The 18054-nt window shown below is 41.9% G+C and overlaps 1 protein-coding gene and 1 non-coding gene across 11 annotated transcripts in view; both read left to right on the top strand.

Annotated features, from left to right (window-relative positions):
* PTCD3 (pentatricopeptide repeat domain 3) overlaps positions 1 to 17122 on the top strand; it is a 37171-nt gene extending 20049 nt beyond the window's left edge. For 6 of the 10 annotated variants that reach the window (XM_013995989.3, XM_085015663.1, XM_085015665.1 and 3 more), the window contains 13 exons: positions 2715 to 2800; positions 3705 to 3849; positions 4631 to 4681; positions 7962 to 8051; positions 8338 to 8366; positions 9175 to 9281; positions 11132 to 11210; positions 11306 to 11396; positions 12463 to 12548; positions 13094 to 13242; positions 14617 to 14658; positions 15050 to 15208; positions 15465 to 17117. In XM_013995989.3, the coding sequence (XP_013851443.1) occupies positions 2715 to 2800; positions 3705 to 3849; positions 4631 to 4681; positions 7962 to 8051; positions 8338 to 8366; positions 9175 to 9281; positions 11132 to 11210; positions 11306 to 11396; positions 12463 to 12548; positions 13094 to 13242; positions 14617 to 14658; positions 15050 to 15208; positions 15465 to 15555 (1205 nt within the window). In that variant the 3' untranslated portion in view covers positions 15556 to 17117. 10 annotated transcript variants of the gene reach the window in all.
* LOC146404698 (small nucleolar RNA SNORD94) lies at positions 14144 to 14278 on the top strand. The gene has a single exon (XR_014842656.1). It is a non-coding gene; the product is annotated as a small nucleolar RNA SNORD94 (small nucleolar RNA).
* Positions 17123 to 18054: the final 932 nt, after the last annotated feature.

Genomic DNA, 18054 nt, shown 5'->3' with positions numbered 1-18054 from the left:
TTCTCTCATTCTCCATCATATTCCATCATAAATGACTAGATAATAGTTCCCTGTGCTATACTATACAGCGGGATCTTATTGCTTATCCACTTGAAATGCAGTCTATTAACTCTAGACTCCCAGTCCATCCCATTCCCTCTCCCTCCACCTTAGCAACCCCAAGTCTGTTCTCCAAGTGCATGAGTTTCTTTTCAGTGGAAAGGTTCATTCATGCCATATACTAGATTCCAGATATAAGTGATATCATATGGTATTTATTTTTCTCTTTCTGACTTAACTTCACTTAGTATGAGAGTCTGGTTCCATCCATGTTGCTGCAAATGGCATTATTTTGTTCTTTTTTATGGCTGAGAAGTATTCCATTGTGTATATATACCACATCTTTTTAATCCAATAATCTGTCAGTGGACATTTAGGTCGTTTCCATGTCTTGGCTATTGTAAATAGTGCTGCAGTGAACATACAGGCGCATGTGTCTTTTTTGAGGAAAGTTTTGTCCGGATATATGCCCAAGAGTGGCACTGCTGGGTCATGTGGTAGTTATACTATATATTTAGCTTTCTGAGGTACCTCCATACTGTTCTCCATAGTGGTTGTACCAATTTATTTTACCACCAGCAGTGTGGGAGAGTTCCCTTTTCTCCACACCCTTTCCAGCATTTGTTATTTGTGGATTTATTAATGATGGTCTTTCTAACTGGTGTGAGGTATCTCATAGTAGTTTTGATTTTCATTTCTCTAATAATTAGTGATGTTGAGCATTTTTTCATGTGCCTTTTGGCCATCTGTATATCTTTTTTGGAGAAATGTCTTTTCAGGTCTTTTGCCCATTTTTCAGTTGGGTAGTTAGTTTTTTTTGCTGTTGAGTTGTATAAGTTGTCCGTGTATTTTGGAGACTAAGCCCTTGTGAGTTGCATCATTTGAAACTATTTTCTCCTATGCCATAGGTTGTCTTTTTCTTTTTTATGGTTTCCTTTGCTGCACAAAATCTTGTCAATGTGATTAGGTTGCATTGGTTTATTTTTGCTTTTATTTCTGTTGCCTTGGGAGACTGACCTGAGAAAACATGTGTAAGGTTAATGTCAGAGAATGTTTTTTGCCTGTGTTCTCTTCTAGGCGTTTGATGGTGTCTTGTCTTATATTTAAGTCTAAGCCATTTTGAGTTTATTTTTGTGCATGGTGTGAGGATGTGTTCCAGTTTCACTGATTTACATGTGGTTGTCTAGTTTTCCCAGCACCACTTGCCGAAAAGACTGACTTTTCCTCATTTTATGTTCTTGGCTTCCTTTGTCAAAGATTAATTGACCGTAGGTGTCTGGGTTTATTTCTGGTTTCTCTTTTCTGTTTCATTGGTCTGTGTGTCTGTTTTGGTTCCAGGACCACACTGTCTTAATTACTGTAGCTTTGTAATATTGTCTGAAGCCTGGAAGAGTTCAACCCAGGAGCATGGAATATCTTTCCATTTTTTGAATCCTCTTTAATTTTCTTGATTAATGTTTAATAGTTCTCAGCATATCAGTCTTTTCACCTCTTTGGTCAGGTTTATTCCTAGGTATTTAATTTTGGGGGGTGCAATTTTAAAAGGTATTTTATTTTTGTATTCCTTTTCTAATGTTTCATTGTTAGTAGAAATGCAACCAATTTCTGAATGTTAATCTTGTATCCTGCTACTTTGCTGAATTCATTGATCAGTTGGAGTAATTTTTGTGTGGAGTCCTTAGGGTTTTCTGTATATAGTATCATGTCATCTGCAGACAGTGACAATTTTACCTCTTCCCTTCCAATTTTGATTTTTTTTTTTTTTTTTTTTTTTTTTTTGTCTGATTGTTCTGGCTAGGACTTCCAATACTGTGTTGAATACAAGTGGTGAGAATGGGCATCCTTGTCTTGTTCCAGATTTTAGTAGGAAGACTTTCAGCTTTTCTCCATTGATTATTATATTTGTTGTGGGTTTGTTATAAATGACTTTTATTATGTTAAGGTATGTTCCCGCTGTACCCACTTTGGTAAAAGTTTTCATCATGAATGGATATCGGACTTTGTCAGATGCATTTTCTGCATCTGTTGAGATGATCGTGGTTTTTGACTTTTCTTTTGTTAATGTGGTGTATGACGTTGATTGATTTGGGTTATGTTGAGCCATCCTTGTGAACCTGGGATGAATCCCACTTGGTCATGGTGTATGATCCTTTTTTATATGTTGCTGGATTCAGTTGGATAAAATTTTGTTGAGAATTTTGGTGTCTATATTCATTAGAGATACTGGCCTATAATTTTCTTTTTTGGTAGTATCTTTGGTATTGGTATTATCATGATGGTGGCTTCATAGAATGTCTTTGGGAGTGTTCCTTCTTCAACCTATTGGAGAAGTTTAGGACGGGTACGTGTAAGTTTCTCTGTATGTTTGGTAGAATTCGCCTGTGAAGCCATCTGGTCTTTTGGACTTTGGTTTGTAGGGAGTGTTTTTATTACATTATTCAATTTCATTTCTAGTGATTGGTCTGTTAAGTTGATGTGTTTCTTCTTGATTCAGTTTTGGTGGGCCGTAAGTCTTTAGAAAGTTGTCCATTCCTTCTGGGTTGTCAAATTTGTTGGCATATAATTATTCATAGTATTCTCTTACAGTTTTTTGTATTTTTTTTGCAGTATCCGTTGAGATTTCTCCATTTTCATCCAACCCTGAATTTTGTTGAAATAGTTTTCTTCTTTTATAGCGGATGTATACACTTTCAATTCATTGATTGAAGCAACAGCATTGGTAGTGAATGAAAAATTTGAAGAAAAATGGAATAATATATTGGTAAGGATGAACCCTCACTTTGTCTTCTAATATGCCTAAAATACCCTTTGATAGGAATACATGGGGTGGAGCTGGTATTCACTGGGCATCCTCTTGGCAATGACTGTGTTCACGCCCTTCCAGCAACCCTGTAGTTTAAGTAGCTGTATCTGATGTGTGACCTAAGCATACAGCTAGAATCTAGGAAGACCTGGGTTGCTTTATTCACTTATTTCTCATAATGATTTTTTCATTAAGACAATTTTTTAATAAAAAGTTTCAGAAAATTGAAATCACTGGGTTGAAGTAATAAAAGAAACCATATCAACTGCTCATGCAGGAAAATGAAAAAAAAAAAAAAAAACACAGTCCATATTGTCATCTGTTTTGCTTCAGTCTCAAACTCTGCAGTAGTCAACCTTTGGCCACCTGATCACGTGGGGCTGGAGTGACTGATGGAGGGACTTCCTCTAAGGCACAGAGTTACTGGTCCTCTAGTTACTAAATAATTCTTTTTTTTTTTTTTTTTTTTTTCCCGGTCTTTTTGCCTTTTCTAGGGCCACACCCTCAGCATATGGAAGTTCCCAGGCTAAGGGTCTAATCGGAGCTGTAGCCGACGGCCTAGGCCAGAGCCACAGCAACACGGGATCCAAGCCACATCTGCAACCTAACCACGGCTCACGGCAACGCCCGTTCCTTAACCCTCTGAGCAAGGCCAGGGACCGAACCCGCAACCTCATGGTTCCTAGTTGAATTCATTAACCGCCACACCACAACGGGAACTCCTAGATAATTCTTAAATTGGGGCTTCATTAACCTTCTTCAGACATAGAGTGCCCAATTCTTTTTTAGTATGTTACTGTTAGTTTATTGGACAGATTACCTACGCAGGCATAAAAATACTTCCTCCTCTTGATTCAACTAGGACCTGCTGAAACAAATGGTGACACAGAATGTGAAACCCAATCTGCAGACCTTTAATACTATTCTGAAATGTCTCCGAAGATTTTATGCATTTGGAAAATTGCCAGCCTTACAGACACTACGGGAAATGAAAGCCATTGGAATAGGTGAGGATGTGTTCTAGCGTACCTCATTGGAGACTGAGGTTTCAGGTCCAGATAAACAAAAAAGAGGCTAAACTGTTGTTACCATTTACATAATATTTTAGGAATTTCCTTTCCGCCTTCTGGCACACTTTTTAATTGTGTATTTACTATTTGTCATCTTTCTGTTATTTATGACAAGTGATTCTCTTTTAGTAATTTAAGTACTTTTTTATGGCTCTCTTGATTCTGGGGAGAATTGTTCATTTAAAACCAGTTGACTGGTTTTAAATTTCGTGACATTTTCTAGCATAATTAAGTATTTGAACCCAGATGTGTGGTACTGTACGTTTTAGTACTTTATCGAAGTTGTTTTGGGAATCAGTTCACTTCAGTTTGATCTAGTGCTCTTCAATGAAGAATCATAGTATAGTCCATTCTCTAACGTTTTAGTAGTAGGTATCTAGACTTTTTATTTGTTTTTGGCTGAGTCCATGGCATGCAAAAGTTCCTGGGCCAGGGATTGAACCCATGCCACAGCTATAACCAGAGCCATAGCAGTAACAGTCCTGCTGAGCCACAGTGGAAACTCCTGCATCTAGACTTTCTAAGTGAGATTCAACCTTTATGACACCTTCCACTGTGATGCTTTACATTAATCACATGAGCTGACAAAATGTCTTTGTTCAGAGGAATTTAAATACTACTATTAATGTGCTTTTCAGCATGCCTCAGTAAGCTATGTTTTGTGTAGCTGTGTTTGACTTTTTCTTTAATTTTTTTTCCATGTACCCCGTGATACAAGAACCCTCACTTGCAACGTATCACTATGTTATTCAGCTGTTTTATCAACATGGTATGTATGTCGGTTATGTTATACTGACTTCTGTAGACATTAGGCTGACTTTACTGATTTAGAATTAAGACTAGTTCACACCCATGTAAATCTGTTGTGTTATTACACTTGTTATAATTTTAACTGTTAAATCATAAAGGTCCAATTGTTTCACAAAGTCAGTTTGGAATGGGCTACATTCCAGTTATGCCATATATATAGTTTGAATTATATGTAAATTGCTCTTTCTTCTATCCACCCCTGCCATCTTAGTATTTTGCAAGATATAATTATCTATACACCTAGTGCCCCTTACTTGCTACAGTCATTATTATTTGATGGCAGAATAGCCCTCTCATCATTGAGAGAGAAAAGATGTATGTCTGATTCGTTTCAAGATTTTTTGAGCTGTGCCATTCATGGTACTCTTTGCCTATATGCATCTCCTTTTTTTGGATTTTTTTTGGTCTTACTAGTTTTATCATTTCTATAGGAAAGGGGCTTGTGACTAGTACTAATCTTGAGTACAGTTTTATCTTTTTCTGTCCACAAGTAAATTAATGTCTGCTCTTAAATGTCATTTATCTACTCACACTTTCTTGGGAGAAAAAAATCAAAGGTCAGTTCTAGCAGAGGTTGCATGTAAATCAGTAGCAGGTAATGACTACAACTCAGATGATTAAGAATTTTGTAACAGGAGTTCCCGTCGTGGCGCAGTGGTTAACGAATCTGACTAGGAACCATGAGCTTGCGGGTTCGGTCCCTGGCCTCGCTCAGTGGGTTAAGGATCCAGCGTTGCCGTGAGCTGTGGTGTAGGTTGCAGACGCGGCTCGGATCCCGCGTTGCTGTGGCTCTGGCGTAGGCCGGTGGCTACAGCTTCAATTCAACCCCTAGCCTGGGAACCTCCATATGCCGCAGGAGCAGCCCAAGAAATGGCAAAAAGACCAAAAAAAAAAAAAAAAAAGAATTTTGTAACAGAAAGCTCTGCTGTTTTAATTTTTAGATACAATTATGATTAGCACGTTGTAAGAATATAAACCTTTGCTTTTTAAAGTTTATTTTTTTTACTATTTATCACTATTGTGTCACCTTTGGTTTCACAGTGTAAATACTATATATTGAACAAATAATATGTCAGATTTTTTATTACCATAGTTCATGTTACTAGTGGGGCTTTCAGGTGTTTAGAGATTTTTTTTTGTTAACATTCAAATGCAAAAGTACTAAATGGTGTATAACTCTAGGTTGAATTTTAAGGGATTCCCTAATTTGTATCCTATCTTTTTATCTGAAGTAATAAACTATGATCTTAAAAAAAAAAAAAAGAAGAAGACTAGTTTACAGAATAACATTGTCTACAGCCTGAGCTGTTCTTGAAGCTAGTGATCTTGTTTGTGATGTCAAACTTGAGCTTAGAGCAGAGAGAGGTCATTAAACGTACTAACAATGGTGGTTTGCAGTTTTGGTCAGAGGTACTTTAGTTTGGGGTTCATTTGCTCTTAGAACTATGCTGTCCAGTACAACAGCCACTTATCCACAAATGGATGTTTAATTTTTTTGTTGTTGTTTTGCATGCCTATAGCATATGGACTTCCCAGGTCAGGGATTGAACCTGCACCACAACAGCAACCTGGCCGCTGTAGTGACAGTGCTGGAGTCTTGACCCACTGTGCTACAAGCAAACTCCTAATTAATAAAATGTAGAATTCCTTCATCACATTAGTGCTCAGTAGCCATTCATTGATGCAGATCTAGAACATTTTCACTTTTTCAGGAAGCAGTTGGATAATGCTGCTCCACAGTAACCTTGACCTGACTTTGAAGCCTCATGGGAAAACCTTGAAGTTCCATTTGTCACCTAGTTTTAGGACTCCTGTGCTCTGTTGGATGGCCTTTGCAGCAGGCACACCTGAGTTGAAATAGCACCTCTGCCATTGACCAGCTGTGTTGGAAGGGACTGGATACCTTAACCTGAGCGAAGCCATCAGTGTGTGATGATAGAGTAAATTACGATAGTGTCTTTTCCTGTGCTTAGAAGGCACATTATAGGCTCACAGTCTGTTCGTTCTTATCCATTTGCCCCAACCTGAGAACGAACCCCTGGTTCAGAAATGATGAACCTTGTCCTTCTCTCCCACAATAAGCTTTATATGTGAAAAACACAGAAAACCTTGTTTTCTCTTGGGGGTTGGTGCTAGTTTTATAGAATTCACATTCTCACCTATAGAGAAGTGTTTGTTTTCTCCTTTGTTGGTAGGAGTGACTTTATCTTGAAAACAGATACATGCTTTCCATGGTGATTTTATCTTCTAAAGTTTTACTCAGCCTTGGTGTCATCATGGTGAAACTAACACTTCTGATGCCAAAGCCTGTTCCATTTCTCAGCAACATCACACATCACTCTGGTTTTGTTGCTGACTTAGGTCACTGGTATTTTTGCTTCCTAAGTAATACCCAGGTCTGTGCCAGGGGGAGAATCGATGTCTTAGGGATATAAATTGACTGCCTACAATAATAATTTCTAGGAATTTACCCTAAAGGAGAAAGCCTAAAATAATGAAGGATACATACAAAAGAGGTTATTATATAATAGTAGGATAACTAAGATTGCTAACAAATGGGAACATGCTTGAGGAACTTGAAAAGTATACCTATACTATCATTGAAAGTATTTCTTTGGAGTTCCCGTTCTGGCTCAGTGAGTTAAGAACCCAACAATGTCTGTGAGGATGTGGGTTTGATCCCTGGCCTCGCTCAGTGGGTTAAGAATATGGCGTTGCCCTGAGCTATGGTGTAGGCCACAGATGGCAGCTTGGATCTGGCATTGCTGTGGCTATGGTGTGGGCTGGTAGCTAGCTGCAGCTTCAATTTGACCTATGCCTCAGGTTCAACTATGAATTAAAAAGAAAACTATGTTACTGCTTTAAATATGTGAACTGTTTGAAAATATCATAGGTGCATTTTCTGGCGTATCAGTCCTCAGTTATGTAGTTTTAAGGACTGCCCACATCTGTTAATTCTACAGGTTTCCCCCCCCCTCCCCTTGGTTCTCATCCTGATTATAGTTAAAAGGAACACAAGTGTTTAATAGCAAAAACATGTTTGTTTTCTTAAGTACGCAGGTCCAGGGCAGGGCTGCAGTTGGTAGGGTGCTCCTTCCTTTTCCAGGATACACCCAGCCAGCACTGTGTCTTGGGCCACAGGTGTAGTAAGGAGAAGTACGGCCTTAGGACTTAGGACACCTGGTGTTTATGCAGGATGTAGACTCATGATAAAACCCAGTTGCCTTTTTGTTCTGCAGAAAGCCCTTCGAAAGGATCGTCCCTCATCATCTATGATATAATGAACGAAGTAATGGGAAAGAGATTTTCTCCAAGAGACCCGGATGATGGTGTGTACAGAAATTGCTTATATAAGACAGAGCCTGCTTTCCTGACTGCCGAGTATTTGAGCCTTGTGATTAGGACAGGGTTTAATTTAGCTTAATACCCTATTGGGTGATTATCTGAGAAAGCACAAATGTCAGAGGCCCTTGCTGTATGCTTCTGAAGTTCTGACTCCTTTAGGTTTGTCTTACATGTTACCAGTTTTGTTGCCAGGATTATTGCTAATGTTACTGTCTTAAAAACATATTTTAACCATAGTAACCAAGGTTGTTGTGGACTTTGATTTTTCAGATATGTTTTTTCAGTCAGCCATGAGGGTTGTAAGTACCATTTCTTGTTTAACTTTTGTCTTTTTTCTTTTATCCATTTACTAAATTTATGGTGGGGGGGGGTCTCTCATTCTTTCACTTCCTCTCACTTCTGTTTGTCTTCAGTTCTCATTTTTCTCAAATGTCTGCAGAATCACAACATTCCTATCTTATTGTATACATTGTCTTCTTACCTTTCTTCAGATAAGGTTTCAAAGTATTTAATATTTGCCTGCTGGTAACTTTTTAAAACATTAAAACTTTTATTTTAGTTTTTCCCTTTATCATGCTAATCATAGGAAAAATTACAAGCAGTTTTAGAATGAATTAGCATATCCTGTTCCCCTAGGATAATTGCTTTCCAGTTTAGTGTATATGTATCCTTCCAAGTTTTTTTTCTTCTAGGTATTCAGACATGCATGTCCAAGCACGTTTCCATGGCATTTTGTTTGTTGGCAGCAGTACAGTTATTTCTTAGGAGGGAAGCGCTTCTGCTGGTGGGGTTTGGAATCATTTCTTAGGATTTTTGCCAATCTAGTGGTATTGGAGTGAGCACTCAGTCCTCTGCATGACAACCAAGTGTCTTAGAATAATTACTAGGTTAAAGTTATTTTGTTTTAAATTTCACAAAACTTGATTTGTTTTTATTTTCCCTCCAGTTTCTTGTAATCCTAACTTACTTGTTGTCAACCAGTAAAATGTTAAATCAGCATAGCTGTTTCTACAGATAACTGTACTTTTTTGTTCTTTATGTTATAAGCCACAGTTTGGCTCATAAGAATCGCAGAGTGATGCTTATTTACTACTTGTAAATTTTCAGTGCTCATCTCTCAGAGATCTAGAACTTGCTTACCAGGTCCATGGCCTTTTAAACACTGGAGACAACTGGAAATTGATTGGATCTGATCATCGTCGTAATTTCTATTAGTAAGTGTATTGGAAATGTGTTGTTTTGCATTAATGGGCACTTGTTTGCAACCAGAATTCAATTCTGCGAGTAGGAGTCTGCTGGGCACCCTCTTGTCTCAACTCTGGTTTCAGGCAGCATGACCCTGACTTTAATGATAAACGTAATTGAATGCTTGGAGATTCAAACAGTGGTAAAACTGATTTGCCAGACTGAGATGTTTGGTGTGTATCTTTTAAGCTGTGTTTATTTGTAACACTTTAAATCCACATTATCTTTCCTCTGTACATTCTTCTACTTTTTTTGTGTGTCTTATTTATTTATTTTTGGGGGGGGGTCCTTTTTTTAGAGCTGCACCCGTGGCATATGGAGGTTCCCAGGCTAATGGTCTAATTGGAGCTGCAGCTGCCAGCCTACACCAGAGCCACAGCAACGCCAGATCCAAGTCGCATCTGCGACCTACACCACAGCTCACGGCAATGCTGGATCCTTAACCCACTGAGAGAGGCCAGAGATCAAACCTGCAACCTCATAGTTCCTAGTCGGATTCGTTTCTACTGCTCCACGATGGGAACTCCATTCTTCTATATTTTTAAATTCATAGTACAGTGGGTCCTTAAAGCATTCATCTCAGTCTTTTTTTTTTTTTTTTTTTAAGATATTGGAGCCCAAAGAGACTTTTGTCCCCTGGCCTTGCTTATGGCATTTGGAAGTCCCCAGGCTAGGGATGAAACCCGCCCCACAGCAGTGACAAAACCAGATCCATAACCTATTGAGCTACCAGAGAACTCCAAGAAGCTCCTTTTGCTTTTAGGTGCATAAAAATAGGAACTTAAGGAGGCAGCCTATTTATAGTGTGTGATGATAATCATCTGTGTGTCTAAATCCTCACTTCACAATGAATGCTTTTCTCTTTTTCGGCTGCGCATGTGGAGTTCCCAGGCCAGGGATCATATCCAAGCTGGAGTTGCAACCTTTGCCAAAGCTATGGCCATACCACATCATTAACCCACTGCACTGGGCTGAGGATCAAACCTGTGTCCCTGCCACTGCAGAGATACTGTCGATCCACTTGTGCCCCAGCAGAAACTCCACATTGAATGCTTTTTAAATGAATAGGATACTCTCTCCTCAGCACTAGCTGAGAATGTACTGAGGAGGTGGCATCCATAACGAGTTGAGGAGTTCCCGTCGTGGCGCAGTGGTTAACGAATCCGACTAGGAACCCTGCCCTTGCTCAGTGGGTTAATGATCCGGCGTTGCCGTGAGCTGTGGTGTAGGTTGCAGACGTGGCTCGGATCCCACGTTGCTGTGGCTCTGGTGTAGGCCGGTGGCTATAGCTCCGATTCAACCCCTGGCCTGGGAACCTCCATATGCCGCGGGAGCGGCCCGAGAAATAGCAACAACAACAACAACAACAAAAGACAAAAAAAAAAAAAAAATAACGAGTTGAGGATAAGGAGGCGTTAATTGGGAAGTCCAGAAAGCACAGATAGGCCTTCTGAGTCAAGCGTTGGCCAATGTAACTTGAGATTGTGTGTAACTTATAAACTGCTTTTATTTTTTAAAGTTTTATTTATGTTTTCATTCATTTTGGCCATACTCAAGCCAAAATGGAAGTTCCCCAGGCCAGGGATTGATTCTGAGCCACAGCTTCAGCAACAGCGGATCCTTAATCTACTGTGATGGGCCAGGTATCAAAGCTATGCCACTGCAGAGACAATGCTAGATCCTTAATCTTTGTGCCACAACGAGAACTCCAAGTTTTTTAATTCCATGTAATGTGTCATCATGTGCCTGTGCTGTAATTGAATCACTCCACTGTTAGGCAGGGATTTTCCACTAAATGTTCTTTCTTTCTCCATTACAGCTCCAAATTCTTTAATTTGCTTTGCTTCATGGAACAAATTGATGTCACCTTGAAGTGGTACAAGGATCTGATACCTTCAGTAAGATGCTAACTTACCATTTATCATTGTAGATGTGTTTGTGGGTGTCTTTGCTGAGTGGTACTTTAAACATTTACTTGCGTTTTCTTAATCAGGTCTTCTTTCCCCATTCCCAAACGATGATAGACCTTCTCCAAGCATTAGATGTGGCCAACCGGCTAGATATGGTTCCTCAGATCTGGAAAGGTCAGTTTCAGCTCATATGTCTAGACCTGTCTCACTTTCTTGTTTTGATTAACGAGCATGTTAATGTTGTTAGGGAGGAAAACTTCTGTTTTTAATCAGTTAAATTCAGATTGAAGGCATTATTATTTTGTCTACTTCAGGGTCAGTAGCTCATGTTGTATATTGGATTACATGAGTAAAAATGTATTGAAAATAACCAAATTAGTTCCTTCATGATAAGAAAAGACTGTTTCATGCACTTGTGTGATATCCATGTTAATTACATGGCATATCCGCAATCTCCACCCCAAGTTCCTCTGTAATGTGTTGCATCACCGCTTCAGTAGCTTACCAGTTAGTAATACTTGGGTTTCTAAGAAACAGCCATGACTGTGGATCTGTGTGTGAATTGGCTGCAAAAGATGTTGTATCTTGTCCACTAGGGGACTCTGATCATACAGTTAATTTCTTCTGCCCCTAGTTACCTTCAGACACTGAGACCCTAGCCTTGCCTTCCTCCTTCACAGGACTAATTCGCATTTCAAGACCATTGACGATTCCTATGTGTGTTTTGTTTTGTTTTGTTTTTTGCCTTTTTTAGAGCCACATAGGAGAGGTTCCCAGGCTAGGGATCAAATTGGAGCTGTAGCTCCTGGCTTTTGCCACAGCCACAGCAATGCCAGATCCAAGCCGCATCTGTGACCTACACCACAGCTCACAGCAAAGCCGGATACTTAACTCACTGAGTGAGGCCAGGGATCAAACCTGCATCCTCATGGATGCTAGTCAGATTTGTTTCCACTGAGCCATGATGGGAACTCGCCCACGTGCTTTAAAGTGTGGAACTCTAGTGGAGTGCGAGCTGGGCTAACACTTGCCAGGGAGCAGGGCACTGGCACAGCTTTCACTGTTCCCTTGTCCTTTCCCATCAGGAATCATCCTGCTGCCTTTCCATAATCCTGCGGTACATAGCAGCAGTTTATTTCCCTCCACCAAAAAATACAGGTGCCTGCTGGCAGTCAGCCAAAGTGTTGGTTTTACATGGCAGAGATCACTTCTCATTCAGTTCTTTTTTGTTTCTCTCAAGATAGTAAAGAATACGGTCACACTTTCCGCAATGAACTGAAAGAGGAGATTCTGATGCTCATGGCAAGGGACCAGCACCCACCAGAGGTAGGCTTGTATCACACACAGGTTTTGCTGCTGTTATTAGATGTTTGCTAACCAGCATACCCTCTAATACTGAGGGCCCGCTGAGGCTGATCTCTCTGGTTTCATCTGTCGTGGAGAATCCTGCCATCTAAACCCAGGTGTAAATTACACATCTGAATATGTCTAACCCTTAGGGTACCATTTCTAAAGTCCCTCATTCCTCTAGGCCAAAGCACACAGAGTGACACTGGCTTCTCTTCAGTCTTGACGGTTAATAACAGCTCGCTTTTTTCTTTAAATTTCTCTTTTAAAAAGGAAACACAAACCCATAGCTGAATTTGAAGTATGTGGCTAATCAAATTATTAACCCAGGGCAGAATGCCCTTTTTTTTTTTTTTTTTTTTTAAAGAAAAAACACTGTATTACCATGTGCTGTACATGCAATGTGCCATTCAAATGGTGAAAATGCATTGATCCAAAATCCTAGTGGTCCTTGGGAGTCCACTGAAATCCTGAACCCTCATAAAACCAGTTAGGTAGTTCGGCTGACTCTCAGAGCCTCTCAGCTGCAGGTGGCGTTTGCTGACTGTGCTGCAGATATCAAATCGACTTACGAAAGCCAGGATGCCAGACAGACTGCTCCCGAGTGGCCTGCCAGCTCTCTGAACTATGTGGCTGTCCTCTTCCTAAGGGCCGGGAGGACCCAGGAAGCCTGGTGAGTGCAGTAGGCTCGGCACGTGTAACCTGGAAGCCTCTGAGCCTGGACCTCAGAGAACATTTCTCCTGGTCAGGAGAGCTTCTTATTTGACCGAATGATGTGCAGCTTCTCAGGAGACTGTATGTTCCACATAATGAGTTTTCTGTGGGAATTTCCAAATTGCAACTCAAAAGCAAGCTTGTGGAAGAAGAACCAGTGCACACCATGTGCTTAAGAGAGGGTGTGGTTTGATGAGCTGATTAATTCTCCTTCCATGCTTGTTTTCTGTATTTGTGGGCAATCACTTCTCTGTTCACTTAAATAGAGAAAAGTGATCAAAGAATCTTAATTTAGAGTGTTTTGGACATTTGACTTATTCAAATATCTCATCTGTGGATGCTCCCCACCCTAGCTTCAAATGTGGGCTGTGTACCAGCACTTCCAGAAACTGGAGGTGACCAGTATTTACTAAACCTGGTCTTGACTAAAACCCGTCTTTGGTTTGTGCCCTGTATGCTATTTCATTGTTTTCGTCGGCACTTCTCATTTTTTTTTTTTTAATCGTGAGTGGAGACCTTCTGCATATTCATTTTTACAAAAGCAGAGAGAGGTCAGTGGAAGAGACCTGGTAGGGGCAGTCACAGGTGGTTCCCCTGTGAGTTGTTTGGGATGGAAATGCAGGTTCTCAGAGCCAGTGAGGAGGGATGGAGAGTTAATTGTGCATGGCTTGTTCCCAAGAGAGGACCTTAATCAGAATATATAATGACTGGTCCAGGATGTGGCTGTTCGCCGTCTCTAGGGAAAAGCTAGCGAAGGCTTTGCTGTCTGGTAGTGAATCATGCGTCACTTTTGCAGCTGCAACAGAATCATTTGTTGCTTGGATTTGTTGACTCCAGCATGTTGACACACACTTGGGAATCGGGCTGTGATGATTGGCGCAGGGGTACGGACCTCAGCTGATCATGGGAGCTGAGTGTATGTGTTTCTCCTTTGTCCTGCACGTGGCAGGATGATGGCGAGCACTTACATGAGACCATGCCTTGATCTGAGCCCGAGCGTCACAGGGTCCTTTTAGGGCACACTGATTGTAACATCCCCACTGCCCCGGGGAGGTACCCCAGCAGTTCACAATACCAGCAACCAGTCAGGTTTGCCTGTGTACTTGTAATGTGCATATATGAAGTTTGCAGGGAGGGAGTTGAAGCACCCGGGTGATTCTGACGTAAAAATGGGGCTGGGAGGCAGTGGGGCTCACAGACGTGTATTCAGGAGCTCGCACTTCGCTGTTGGGATGGAAGCTTAGTCTTTGAGTCTGGGAGAAGAGCCATGATCATTCGATTGCTTTCCACTCTTTTAGTATTTGTAATCATCTTCCTATCTTATCTTGAACAGGAAAATGTTGGGGCTTTTCAGGAAGCATAATAAGATCCCTAGGTAAGTTGAAGTTACCAGGCCTGCCTGGTACACCCCTGACTAGCCAGGAGGGAGGAGGTCAGAACGTCCTCAGACCTTAGCCTTGGCAGTGGGCACTTTTCTGAGAGGCAAGCAAACGACAGTGGTTCCCACTGTGGAGAGCGAGGCTGGCGCTGTTAATCTGTGCTCCATGAGCGCAGCACACGGGTACCTTGGGCGATCCTCAGTGACGATGGGGAACCAGCCAGTGTTCACTGTCTTTTTGGCCCTTTGAAGTTAGACTTCATGTAACTGTCTCCAAAGCTAGTACTGAGGACTTTATGACTGAACTTGATAAAGGTCCTGGATGTTGTATGTAAATCTTTGAGGGGTCTGGTTGGGCTGTGTTGACAATTTTGCCATTCTTTTATAGGGCTGAGTTGCTAAATGAGTTTCTGGACAGTGCAAAAGCATCCAGCAGCCCTGCCCAGGCCATCGAGCTAGTGAAGCTGGCAAGTGCCTTCAGCTTGCCTGTTTGTGAGGGCCTCACCCGGAGAGTAATGGCTGAGTTCACGCTCACCCAGGAGCAGAGGTACGTGGGTTCCACACCATCAGCCTGGAGGAAAGTTATAGAACTGGAGCCAACTGTTGGTCTCCTGCCCACTCAAATGATTGTAGCTTTCTGTGCCTGAATTTCCTTTCTTTGCAGAAACTCAAGATGTAGTATTGGTGTAATGATTTGTTTCCTTTGTCATACAAATCAGGGAGTGTGTGTAGATTTGTTTACTTGCTAGAACCTTTTAGGGCCTGAGTTGCCATATAACTCTCCAGTTGATTTTTTCTTACAGGGAAGCCCTGGGAGAGCTAACTGCATTGACCAGTGACAGCAGCAGTGACAGTGACAGCGACAGTGACAGCGACATCAGTGAAGGCAAATGAAAGTGGGTGAATCAGGAGCAGCTGTGGCCTAGCACACTGCTGCAGTTGCCCTTGAGAACTGCAGCGTTGACTGATTTAGGTTAAATTCCTAGACTAAAACGGCCATGCACGCACAGAAGCGCCACTGCCGTTTTCTTTGAACACATTATGTGGTACATGGCCCCTCGTTTCCCGTGCAGTGTCTGTCCACTGCTGTCAGTGCACTTTGCCCTCCCCCATCATGGACTTCAGCCTCTCTTGGCTGACGCTGTGACACTGGCGCTTCCTCCACCGCAGAGAAAGCGTCTGAAGGAGTCTCCATACAGTTATATCACAGTTGGTCAGTAGTATCCCAGCCTCGGGGATGTTTATGTGGAAAATTTGCATCAGAGAAAACTGATTAAACAACAGTGGCAGGAGTTTGGGCTGCACAGCTGGGAAAATGAAAGCTGTGAGTAAATGTTGTAATTAAGGTACATGTATATGCGTTTCCATTATTTTTGTGGAGCCCATATTCTCCTGCTAGGCTTGGGGCTTGCGCAAGACTGTTTCATCTCTGAGTGTTGGCACCTTCTTCGGTTGTGCTATAATGATGTGTGTGTGATGACAGAAAGACAAGTGTCTTCTTGACATGACTGGATTACTGGCAATGCAGTAGTTTCAGAACCTTGGCCTCTAGCATCTCTTACCATTGTGACTGGGAAATGGTATTAGAAGCAAACGGTTTGGGAGGGTTGCAGGAGCTTCACAAGGGTCTCCAGCACTGCCTAGACTGCCAGGTCATATCTGATTTCCAGATTGGCCCGGGCATCTCCTGTGTTCTCAGACGAGCACCTTCGTCTTTACCCTGCCATGGTCGATGCTTCTGAGCTCCTGGACCGATGTCTATCATAGTGCCTGTCCCCGTCTCCATCTGCCATTCTCTGGCCAGGACACAGTCACTCGTTCTCAGAAACCTAAGTATTGACTTATGTTTTCTCCTAGATCATCAGTTTAAGGCATCTAATGGAGGGACAGAGCAGGCAGGGGAAATGCCAGTAGTTAGCTACCCAAGTACTCATGTGCATGGTCCCAAGTAGCCCCTTAGCTCATGGCCAAGCAAATGAGCAAAGTGACAGGTAAAGAACCTGGCTGCTTGGGAGCTTCTGTTCGCTCAGCCCCTCCTTTGCCCCTGGTTCCTGATTCTTGGCTGAGTAGGTACTTGGTGTGGTCCTTCCTTACAGACGTAGAGCTGTCTCCCCTGTCCGAGTGCTGAATCCTCACCGCAGTGTTTCGAAGCCGTGGAGTTAGTTGGGGGACTGTCCACCTGGGATGATGTGGTGTGAAGTGGGTGATAATGCGGCAGGCATGGTGGTCTTAGCCCTGCTACAGGTATTCCACACCCTACTCCAGGCAAGTAACTGTTTTCAGTTCAGAAAAAAAATTTTTAAAGGCCCATGGGGTTGTTTTGCATTCTTTCTTTAGCCTCTAATAGTAAAAGGTGTTCGGTTTTTCTACGTCAAAGTAAATAACCTACAAGTTGTGGGTTTTGGTTCAACAAAACATTTGAGTATGCTAACAATAAAATGCGTTGTCTTTTAAAACTGCAGGGTTGGAGATCAATTTTTGTGAATGCTAACCAGACTGTTTTAATGGAGCGGCTTAGAAAATGAAGTGCATTACATGTGGCTAAGTTTTGTGACATCTCTCTGCAGTGCACATTGACACACATATCTTAGCGCGCTCGATCATGTCAGCTGTTTGACTTCTCCTAACAGGACCTGCTCTGAGCTAGCAGTCCCTAGGAGTGTGGATGGGCAGGGTAAGCTTTATAGGACCGTTTTGATTGGATCTCAGTGGAAGAGCGGCAGTTATCAGAGAATTGGGCATGTTTAACTTGGTGGTTAGATGTAAGGCACATATAGGGGGAGGGAAGGAGCCCAACCTGTCAAAGATGGTTGTCTAGCCACACTGCACAGGCAAGGACCATCTGTACCAGCAGAACCTGTTCCCACAACAGCAGCACTTTGCTGGCTCATGCCTCACAGTCCCTCTCCAGGCCTTGGAAAGCAAGTTCTCTGGTTCAAGTAGGTCACAGAATTATTCAATCCCTTTAAGGTTCCAGGCTCACCACCCCCACTTGGTGAAGAGATTCACAGTCCACGCACCAGAAAGGAGCACTGATGTTTCAGAACTGGGAGCTGTGAACTCTTTAGAGCTGTGGGATTAATTTATGGGTAGAGAAGGGCTGACACAGTGTTATCATAAGTAGAAAGGGGAAGCGGTGGCTCCAGAAACTGTTTCCTGTGTACATGCACAGAAGTGTGTCTGGCTGAATGGGTCCCAACATAAAATACAACTTCTTCCTGTGGTAGCAGTCAAAAAAGTTTGGGATACATAGTACTCCTGGTGCCTTTGAAATCACTAGAATGGTGCATGTACAGCTGTAAATGCATTGGCATTTTGGTTTGTACATAACTATTGAGTTTGACTGGGAGGAATCAGTTCACCACAACCAGCCAAGAACAGGCCTAGAGTATT

This window comes from Sus scrofa, chromosome 3 (assembly GCF_054392235.1).
Source record: "Sus scrofa isolate SSC_HxYL_T2T_F1_AM1 chromosome 3, Sscrofa_HxYL_maternal_Yorkshire_Landrace_v2.0, whole genome shotgun sequence".
Lineage (NCBI taxonomy): Eukaryota > Metazoa > Chordata > Mammalia > Artiodactyla > Suidae > Sus > Sus scrofa.
Note: the sequence above shows the minus strand (reverse complement) of the source record. Positions and strands in the feature narration are given on the sequence as shown.